This window comes from Phalaenopsis equestris, unplaced genomic scaffold (genome assembly GCF_001263595.1).
Source record: "Phalaenopsis equestris unplaced genomic scaffold, ASM126359v1 Scaffold233695, whole genome shotgun sequence".
Lineage (NCBI taxonomy): Eukaryota > Viridiplantae > Streptophyta > Magnoliopsida > Asparagales > Orchidaceae > Phalaenopsis > Phalaenopsis equestris.
Window position 1 is genome coordinate 59,250 of NW_018251634.1, and position 11,167 is coordinate 70,416.

General features: G+C 33.5%; 1 protein-coding gene across 1 annotated transcript; it reads right to left on the reverse strand.

Moving 5' to 3' along the window:
- Positions 1 to 1,365: 1,365 nt before the first annotated feature.
- Positions 1,366 to 7,244, reverse strand: LOC110038740 (kinesin-like protein KIN-14R). The gene is made up of 16 exons (XM_020743634.1): positions 6,829 to 7,244; positions 6,106 to 6,668; positions 5,855 to 6,026; positions 5,675 to 5,748; positions 5,400 to 5,580; positions 5,256 to 5,332; positions 4,942 to 5,041; positions 4,721 to 4,828; positions 4,462 to 4,638; positions 4,090 to 4,375; positions 3,833 to 3,994; positions 3,540 to 3,755; positions 3,413 to 3,450; positions 3,156 to 3,319; positions 2,919 to 3,044; positions 1,366 to 2,307 (listed from the first exon to the last, which is right to left on the reverse strand). Exons 1-16 carry the CDS (start codon positions 6,842 to 6,844, stop codon positions 1,531 to 1,533), a joined length of 3,237 nt encoding a protein of 1,078 aa, XP_020599293.1. The 5' UTR covers positions 6,845 to 7,244; the 3' UTR covers positions 1,366 to 1,530.
- Positions 7,245 to 11,167: the final 3,923 nt, after the last annotated feature.

An 11,167-nucleotide genomic window follows, 5' to 3' on the forward strand; every position in this document is an offset into this window, starting at 1 on the left:
GTGGCCTCTCATGTTTGGAAAGCAAATGCATTGAAAGGTGGTCAATTGACCGTGTGTCAGTGCATTTGCCCATTCTTATATGGAACGGAGAGGCAGCTTTGCAATTAGAGAAGACAACGAGCAAGAAGGAAAGGAAATAAATTGCGTGATAACGAGGTAAATGAAAAAAAAAAAATTGTTCTTACAGAGTACATTCCTACCTCACATGTAAAATTATCCCCAATTTTTAGGTTCATCTGCACATGATGGTTGCAAACACAACTATGCACATAACTTAAAGGTTGGTGCAATTACTTGGGCTCGTTAAAGTGAAAATGATAGGATTAGAGTAAATAAGTTCCTTCCAAAATGGCAATTAAATAAATGGAGGTTATTGAATTCATGCAATCTTTCATCTTCTTTTCTCCTTCTTTGGTTTGATAGTTCTATGATGCAAGTTTGAAAGATTTTTAGATTGTGCAATTTTCAATATACTAGTTTGTTTATCTAATTAAACACATATTTTTTTGAAAGTTTTAATTCATTTAATAAAAATGAAATAATTTATTTTAAAAATATGTTTAATACTTTATATATATATGCATAAATTTAAAAAATTTTTATTGAAAGCATATTAATTTAGTTTACAATATGTATGTATTTGATATGATTGTTTGTGCTTCAGCAAGGATCAGTCCCTTGACATTTATTTACATGTAATGCTTTCTCTTTTTTCATCAAATAAAAATGAGTTCTTCACAAGTTTTTCTTATTGCGTGTAGTGGATTTTAAAAGTGGTTTTTTGTAGGAAGATCTTAAATTTTATTTAAATTATAGAATTTAGAATTGTAATTTGATGATGATTGTGAGCATACTATATTTATGATCCAGACGTGCATGGACGAATTTGGGCTCAACATAAATGCTAATAGAATATTTTGTACAATATTGACCATGTGATAAACAAAAGGCTAATATATATATATATATATAGTGTAAATAAATATTGGTTCATTGTAAACTAAACAAGCCACTTCATATTTTTTGTTTGGTATAAAGTAAGAGAAAAATAATATATTTCAATGTAAGCATTAATGTGTTAGCGGTGGCTGACGAGTGGTTGAGTGCAGCGGGCAATAGCTGCCCGCTGTCGGGGCACTTTGCAATAGGATTGATTACATAGTCTTGATCAGTCTAGAAATTTTTCAGGACTGAAAAGCATGATTAAGGTAAATATGCTCATATGTACACATAAATTTATAAACTTTGCACTCAATTTTATTTATTTTTTTGCATCATTCGATTGGTTTCACTTAATAATGCTTGTTTAAGAAACACAACTCATATGCAAAGCAGGTGAAAACAAATGCTAAGTATTTTTCCCCCAAGTGCAGGAAGCAAAACTTTGTTTTCAGAAACAGAAAACAAGTGCATGCCAGTAGATATATATTTCTATATCGTTCTGTTTTGGAAGCCCAAAAGCTTTAAAAAATTAAAAAAAATAATAATAATAAGAAGCCTAATTGAAATGAGTTCAACTATGATCCAAGATCAAAATGCATTCCTAGTTACTCCAACATTCCAGCCTCTTTCCTTCTCCTTCACATGGCGCTTCTGCTGAGACAACATTTTATCTGTCTTTTTAGCATCACTTCCAGGTATTCTTCTTGTCCTCCAGCCACTGCTACCAATAGAAACTCTCAATTTCTCTCCAGTTGCGTTGCCTCTGCAACTGGACTGAGGCAATGGTGATCTGATAATTAGCTTCTTTTGTAGGCTTCTCCTCTGTATGCCATTTTTCTTGTTACTTCTTTTTCCTCCTTGATCACAGCCTCTTCCTTCAGAAGGATTATCTTTTCCTGCTTCCATTACAGTCAATGGGAATTGAGGAAGAAAGCATGCCAATGCTGCTGCTTTTGCTACTGGAGGTGGAATCAAAGAATCACGGCGGTTAGTTGGAGTCATGGACATACGGCGCATCGCATTTTCAAGAGAGAGTCTGTTGGCATTTCCAGGGAGTGTATCTTCAGCCAGCTCAGGCTTGTTCTCCTTATCTTTTATGGAATTAAGGAGTTTGAATGTGACAGAAACTGAAGAGTGATCTGGACTGTTCTCTATGATGGGTTTTAAAGTTTTTCTTTGATTTGCAGGACTACTTTGATTCCTCTCAATAAGAGGCCTACTTGCTGAAAGAGGAGAGTCAGAACTTAATGGAGTATTTTGTTCAAGCAGTTTTTGCTGTTGCTGTTGATTCTCTGCTATTTTGAAGTCAACATGTTGCCTTGCCAGTTTCCTTTCAATCAGAAGTTGTGATTCCAACTCCTTAATCTGCACAGAAATAGAATCTTCATGTCAGAATTTTTCTACCTACTAAAATTTAGGAACCAACATGGACATAAAGCCGATTATCTCAACATGAACGGACCATTACTATCAATTTCTAAACTCCAAACTAATATTTAGAATCTTTAGTGGAGAAGTAAGTTTACATAAACCAATTTTTTTTTTTATCAACCGTGTTCATTTTGTCATCATAAACCAATTTAGCATAAGAATAGATGCAAAATTACAACAGATAATTTAAACACATTCAGAAGAAATAACAAGTGACCTGAGACCAAGTCTCTTCTATTGAGAACAAGACTGAGCTGTATATTGTTATTATTGTTGCCTTCTTTTGATTCAGTGATAAAAAAGCTGACAAAAAATTCCTATTTAGTTAGTATCTTATTATAAGCTTTAATTCTATTATGATTCATTTTCATTACCAAATCATGATGGTAAAGTAGGCACTTCAATCTTACAAAGACTTCAAAAAGACAAAGATAGCATATAAAAAACAGAAAGGTTGTTGAAGAGGAAGTCAATAATCTAGATTTTTGCATTCCATATAAACTGAATGCAGAATATTCTAATAAAGGTTAAAGCAAGGTCCATACTTTCTCCTGAAGATTTCTGTTGAGCAGATCTTTTGCCTTATTCTTTGATTCTACGGAACAGATCATCTCTTCCAAGCTTTTTATCTGTAATTCTTTGTTCTTGATCTCCTGCTTGGCCTTCTCAACCTAGGACATAAATTTGCAAATGAATTAAAATAATAGAAACAGTAAGATTCAATACAAGTAAATGTTTTTGTTCATTATATTATTATCAGCCTTGTGACAGATATATCATACCATCTGTTTACTTTTGAAAGGTTCACCGCCGTCAAACTGCTTCTTTGCTAGGCCAAGCTCAATTCCCCTAACCCTGCTTGCAAAATTCAAGGAACACAAACTCTCACCAACATCATTCTCACTTGGACTAATTTGCACAAACATCAAAGTCTTTGATTCTCCCCCTACATGGCTCATTCCAAGCAATCTTATGGTCAAGATAGAGGTAAGATACTCAATAATGACCAGAAAAAATAAGTTAAGAGAAAAAAAAATACCTAGTGAGTCTTGTAGTAAATGAGTCAGTTTCGAGTTCCTACAAATTCAGAAAAAATTACAAATCACAGAACAATTAGTATAGGAATGAAGTAGTTATGTTGCATGCAAAAGGTTCCAGCTACCAACCTGAAAGGAATATGAGGACTTTTGGTTGCAAGAGCATATATCACATCTCCTAATGCAGAGAGGGATTTGTTAATGCATTGTGCCTCTTTCAGACGCTCCCCTTGAGCATCAGTTTTTGTTATTCTCTCACTTCCAGCAAGGTCAATAAGCCACAATTTACTTTTGGTGCACTCACCATTCACCAAATTCTCACCTCTTACCAATACATAGTGGATGCTAATAAATAGATTAAGTAGAAATTAAGAAAAGCAATCTCCAACATTATTTTAATGAACATTGCTTAGAAAACTGACCAGTGTGATCTGCTGCTATGTTCATTTGAATTGGTGGATCCAACAGATCTCGCTTTACTGCCTGTCTGTAAAACCTCCCATGCTTCAATCAAGTTGTTAACACGAGCTTCAACCAGACCAGGCACATGATGTACTCCTTCCAAAGCTTGTCGTACTTCTAGTCTACAGCTTTTAAATACAATTAAGAAAGAATGCATTTATAAGTTAAATCGTTAATTTGTACGATGCATTTATTTAAACGTTACTTTACAACATACGTCTTTGCAGCAACTCCAGGTTGAGATCCAGATAAGAGCAAATCATGTATTTGTTCATTATACACCTCCAGAACACTTACGGTTATTTCATATTGGAATAAACCTTGTCTTTCCCTGACAACTCGAAACAGTTCCTCAAGGGTCCTAAAGTTCACTCCACGAGCTCCTCCTGTTCCTTCCATGGTAAAGGTTTTGCCAGTTCCAGTCTGTCCGTAAGCAAATATGCAGACATTGTACCCATCCAACACTGATGTTGCAAGATGTGAAGTTTTTTCAAAAACCCTTTCTGATCAAAAGAAGACTCTATTTTCAGGTGGACATTAGCACATGCTGCCTATAAGAATCTAAATAAGAATGATTTTTATTCAATACCTTGATCTTCTTCAGGACTGAAAACTGCATCAAACTTAAAAGACTTCTTTAGTGCTCCATTGGTTTTAACAAGGAGCTCACCGTCTTTTGCAGATTCAAAATCTAGAGCCATATCATCTCCTCTAGATATTTCTTCTGAACTAAGAGGCCGGCAACGACAAAAAACTCTGATGTTTCCTGCAGTATTATGGGAATAAATTAAAGGATTACGTATTGTTATTCAGTAAATGCTTTAATTCCTTTCTAACATTTGGCCAACCTTTCAGTTCAATCATTTTGTTGTACAAGTTCTTCCGTTCCTTGGACTCTTCAATGAACCTCAATTTTAGATCTTCGTATTTTCTTTCAAGATTAATGTGACTATCCACTGTCAAAAGTAATTAAATTGTCTGTCATTAACAATTTAAAAGGAAACAAAGAAATAAGCATACCTATAAATCTAGAGCTGAGAGAAGAAGGAACAAATATACGGACACTTACTGGAAGGTAAAATGGTGCCCATCCTGCTAATCATATCGGCAAGGCAATTTTTAAATTCCAATGCTTCTTCTGTCAACTTGGCATGCTCTAGCTTCATCAACTATCAAGCTCAAATATGCAGAAAAAGACATAAGCTATGTTCTTATGTAGTTTACTAAACCAAACATATTAATATGCTGGAGTCAAACATCAAGGTAAGAGTCTCGTAGCAAAAAAATGGGAGAGTTGAGCTGGCCGACAGAGGGATATCTCTGAACTAGATAAAACTTCAAAAAAAAAAAGTTAATAAAATAAAGTTTAAAAAATCTGAGTACCTTAAGTTTCTCCGACAAATCTTCTGCATATTGACACCACCTACTTTTCTCCTTCACCTGTCCTTCCACCGCAAAAGCTGAAAAAAAAAACAGCTGTGGTTACTATTATTTCATTTAGAAGGCATATTAGTACAATTTCCATACCTAAGGAGCCAACATGTAGAGATTTCCGCATCAGTTCCATCTGAATTTCCTGTAATGATGCCCAGGCCTCATGGCATTCATTTTCGCATTTGGCAGCAGCCAAAGCTTTTCTCATTTCTAATTGTTCTTTGATGAGCAAATCATATTTTCGCTTCCATTTCCTATGTTCACGGCAGTTGTCCTGTAAAATTTGATGAGTAGGTTGAGAAAATCAAAATTTAACGTGCAGATGTCCAACAAGCTCCTACTAAATCAATTAGTAAAATCAGACCAACCATATTTAGCATTTCTTCATTGCTTCCATCTAATGACTTGATGCCATCTCCTTGTTTCTGAATATTCTCATTTTCTAATCAAGCCCGGCATACTTTATTAAATGAGTACTGATATATGTTATATTACTAGATGCTAGCAAAATTAGCCAAGTGAAAGGAAGTTGTTAACAGAAAACTAACCGGCAGGAAAACCCCCCCTTCTTATTGAAATACCACATACTACTGGTTTTCCAACAAGCCCTCTAAACTTTATTGATAAACCCTCCCCTCCAACAACTGAAGCTTCCACATTTGATATTACCAGTGGAAGGTTTGGACCAACCTTTGCATATATGTCAATGCCAGAGACAGCCTGCAAAAATACTCACTTTTCATACAAAGAGCTAAGTGATGCAGATAAAAAATAGAAAATTCCTCCAGAACTTTCTCACCTTCTCTTCCTGAATATAAACATCAAAAACTCTCATTCCAGGGGGGCCATTTGTAAACACAATCTCTGCAAAGTAAAGGTCGATAAGGTAATCCCCCTCTTTCAGATTAGGGAATTCATAAGAGAAGTTTCCAAACCGAGCAGATTGATATAATGCATGCACACTGCCATCCAAGGCTTGAGCATCTGCTCTGATAATATCTCCACCCGTGTAGAAACCATCCTGTTCAAACGTTTTTCCCTCGTAAGCAACAGAAGCATCTACTCCTCCTGCATTTAAGGCCAAAACACTCCCCTCAGCTTCCAGTTTCTGTGGAAAATTGAGAGAAAATTCCAAACTGATCGCTTCTTTCGGCAGTTTTACATCGGAAGATTTTTCTTGCTTTTCTGTAGCTAATACTACATGGTTTTCAGAGAAGAGCTCAACAGGTGAGATTGCAATATTCTGCCTTTTTCTGATATATGCAGGACTCTCCTGGATATTCTCACAGGGTACTTCCGGCGAACAGCTGGTAGGCATGGTTAACTCTGAAAATGTCACCGAGAACCCACGCTTGGAGTAACCTGTAGCATCATACCCAAAAAAGACCAGATTATGCAATGCATTAATTTCACAGTTCCAGATGAGGAACAACAAAGAAAATACTATTAGATCCCAGGTTGTTTCTGCAAGATCAAATAGATTCACATTCATGCTATTCTATGAGTAAATAGATGAAATAACCTTTTAAATCCGCCATTTTCACATTCCTCTCTTCCATATACATTAAGGCTTCAATTCGAAAGTCACTACCAATCCATCTTCTTCAAAATTCTCCAATTTCACAGACTTGAACGGAAACCATGATAAAAATATTCAAGCTTCTCCTATTCAACTGATTCTTCTTTCTTGCGACGTCGCTCAAGAAAATTTAACCTTGCCGACTAGGGTTTTCTACTGATTCAGAGAATAAATTCGAGGAGGGAAAGATGTTTGAAAGAAAGGAGGCACGAGAAACCGGAAAAGTGGGCTGCTGCGTTTATCTCAGCCGAGAAAATTCGATTTTTCCTCTGAAAGAGATGAAGAAGGCCGATTGAGAAGGGACGACCGTTGGAATTTTGAATTTTCGAAAAAAGAATGCGCTCGGGTAAGAAGTGCCATAACGGATGTGTCGCAAAGAAGGTAGGGCTGGATAACCGGGATTTCGTACACGTTACCGAATAAGTTGTTTTCAGCCGTTTGATCACTTTACCTTAATTAAACACCTGATTTTGACGGTCTGATTTTTGCGGATAGAAAAATATAATCACCTTAATAGGAAAAAAATATTACATCGGATTTTCATCCGAAAGTTCAATGACAGAACGTCACGTGTTAAGTGGATCTCACTACTTTTAACATTGGTCAATACCAATGTATTATGGTGGAGCTCACTTAACACGTGACACTTTATCATTAGACTTCAAACGTAAATAACCTTTTAGGGTTTATGTAATATATATATATATATCAACATAGTTATTAGTTTAAATTTTGAAAGTGATTTTCTCACAGAAATTCTCACCAAAATCCATTCATTTTCTAATTGAATTATACGACATGACTAAAAGCATTGGTTATTGACATAATTTAAATCTTTATAATTTATGCAATCATTTTTCACTGTCTGGAGATTCAAAAACTCCGACTCTTCTAAATATGTTGATTGAGGAAATTTCTTATAATGTTTATTATTAAAGATTACAAAATGAATAGAAAATAGAGAGAGAAACAACACCAAGAAACGAAGGTCTGAGAGATTGAAAATAGAGGGAGAAATACCATCAAGAAATGGAGAGATTATTCCATACAGAGCACTTATGCAGCTCTGCGTGCGTGCGGACTTCCGATAATATGTCGTCATGTGGAGGTTATTGAAAGGTTATTCAAGTGAAAAAATAGAGATTATTAATGGGTTATTGGAGTGTTATTTTGTGGTTATTGAGGTGTTATGTATGGGGCGGAGATGGTGTTATTATGAGATTATTGCGGAGTGTAACCACAAATGTTATTGAGAAGTTATTGAGCGGAGGGTTATTGAGAGTGTAACAGTGAGGGTCATTGGGAGGTTTTTGAGAGGTTATTAGAATTAATGGCGATGTTTGATGCGAAAGTTGTATCCGAGTGTGGAATTTATAATATTAAGGTATTGGGCGTGTGTGTGTCTATATATATATATATTTACTAGAAAACTTGACTCATGGTAAGACTTAACTCTACCATTTCTCATAAAATATTTATTCCTTGAGGGTGGGCAAGAAATTATGGTAGAGGTGGAGAAAAAATTGTTCACAAAATGTCACTAAAAAACAAATTTTTATTGGTTTAATTTCTCTCATTCCTTAAATATTCAATGAAAAAGTAGTTTTCAACTAAAGATTTTTTTTATCATAAGTTTAATAAATTTCTCCATCAACAACCTACTCCAATAACTAGGTTATGTAAAATCTCAAAACCTTTAATTTTCGTGTTACTAATTAATATTAAATTAGATTACCAATATTATTATGACTATTTAGATGCATGAAAATGTTTATCATATATCCATTAAGGGTACGTTTGGGGAGGCGATGCGATGTCGCACCGCAATTTTCACTATTTGACAAAACTTCATTTATTTTGCTTTTTCAAAAACTTGTAGCTGAAAGTTGTGTTTGGTCATCGATTTTGGCTAAGTGTGGTGGCTAGTAGAAAGATGTATTTTACTTTTTCAAAAAAAAAAAAAGCAACAACCATCGTTGTTTTTTATCAGCAACTTTTTTTGCAACCGTTTCTTTACACAACTGTAGCTGCCCTAAATAGACCCTAAATTTATAAATTTCATCACACATGGGTACAAGAGACTCAAGAATAAGCTTAATTAAAAGAAAAACCATTAAGAGCCAGTTGATAGTAAGTAAGACTACTTGTTTAGAACCACAATATTCTAATTTCATAGTTACATAATAGTTTTGTTTAAAAATGAACATCTTAATTATAATAATAGTAGAAGGACTCGAGTACAATCAAATTGATTTTCAGATCTCCAAGAGACACTTCTCTTTGCTCAATTAGATACATCAAAATGTAGAACATTTATAAATTTTTTAATCGGGAAATCAACATATTATTAAGAATTATTGAGTGAACATATCATCTTTGTTCATACATTTGACTAATATAGTCAACCATCAATAATCAAGGATTAATTGGGTTTGCGTATACAAGGAAGATCAATTCAAATCTTAAATGATTTAATAAAATTGAAAACGCATAATGCTCAGGTATGTGAAAGAGATAAGCTTGTGGAAAAATGAAGCTCAAGTTAGCTCTTAAATAATTGGTCAAATCCAAATAGTCATAAATATTTTGCAGCTTTTCAAACGACCAAGCAAATATTATGGGCCAAAATTTTTTTATCATAAAATGACTAAGAAATATCAAGTGTAAGCTAATGCAATAAAAAAGAGGAGCACTGTAGAGTTTACTCAAAATCCTCTACCTCAAACCCTTTCATTCAAGTATATAAATTCCAACTAATCTGAGAATCTAATAAATAAATTAAACACCTTTACAACTTTCAGACAAAAAAATATAAATAAATTGATGCTTAAGTTCAACTAATTCAAGTTTCTCGAGATAATGAGTCAAAACTTATCAGTCCGCTTACATAAGCTTGACTATGATAATATCTTTTACTTGATTATCTAACACATTCTAGAGATCACTCAAGATAATTTTCTTCTTCCTACTTATGTTCAACTTTGATCATTAAGTTGTTCCCCATGCAAATTCCTTTGTTTATCTTAACTAGAATTTCAACACATCACATGAACTATGCAAATTAGGATGTTAAATTGATTATAATTTTCTTTTGGGCTTATCAACCAATTGGATGAAAATCTAAATCATTTCAATTCCATATTAATTTATTCATTTAGTTTGGTTTGACCAATAGTAAATCAATGCCAATTTTTATTGATTAGAGAAATCACTTAATTAACCATCATTCACATAAACTCTTGCTATCTCAACACACAATTTATGTATACATTAATTTATCTCATTTATATGTGCATCACTATATAAGGATCATAGTTAACATAGAAAGATTAGATATTATCTTGGTGTATCTCTATTTAATTAGCTACAAGACTCATAGGTTCCATTAGCATAAGAGAATTATGCATTGGTAATAAGCTTTAGGTTCAATACTTTTACTGTCAAGTCTTTGTTTACAAAATAGAGCTCTCACTTTTGTGGTTGAGCTGATAAGATGATTCAAATGAGCTCATCTTAAAAAATTTTAATTTTTGTGCCCATACAAGTTTAAGCACAAAAAAACCTTGCTTTCAATACTTCATCTAAGAAAATGAGCATTCACTATTGTACCCAATTCCATGAAATGGTTTAAATGAGCATATATTTGATAATCACAATTTATATACCATACAAGCTTCAAGTGCAAAAAAAAATTACTTTGAAACATTATCTCAAGAATGGACATTCACCATTATGTTTGACATGAAAAGACAATTAAGATGAGGTCATTATTCAAAAAATCAAATGTGTCTAAGAATCATCAAGTTTAAAAAGCCACCTATTTGGGATCTTATATTGTAAAATGAGCATTCATCATTGCTTCTAGTTTGACAAGATGTTTCAAATGTGCATACTTTCAAAATTTTAAATTCTTTCCTTACAAACTGTAAGTGTAGAAATTTTGCCACTCGGGTCCTCATTTTGCTAAACAGACTGCCACACTTGTATATGAAAGTGATGTGGACTAAATTATAAGGATTTCCTACTTTATATCTTATGTATATGCAAATTATACTTACTTTATTTTCTTAAAACTAGATAAACAGACTTTGTTACACTGAAATTTATTTTATTCTTTTATATTTTATTAAAAATACTATTTATTTTTTTATGCTTAAAACACTAACTTATATGCATATGTAGATATATATGGTCACACATGTATATACATATGTAGATATACATAGATACACATATATATCAATATGTTGATATCATATATATATATATAACTTTTCATACA

Excerpts from the sequence above, each read along its gene's own strand:
- LOC110038740 (XM_020743634.1), bottom strand. Across the intron at positions 4,376-4,461 it reads CAGTCCTGAAGAAGATCAAG|AAAGGGTTTTTGAAAAAACT; the intron begins GTATTGAATAAA and ends TCTTTTGATCAG. Across the intron at positions 2,308-2,918 it reads ACAGAAATCTTCAGGAGAAA|ATTAAGGAGTTGGAATCACA; the intron begins GTATGGACCTTG and ends ATTTCTGTGCAG.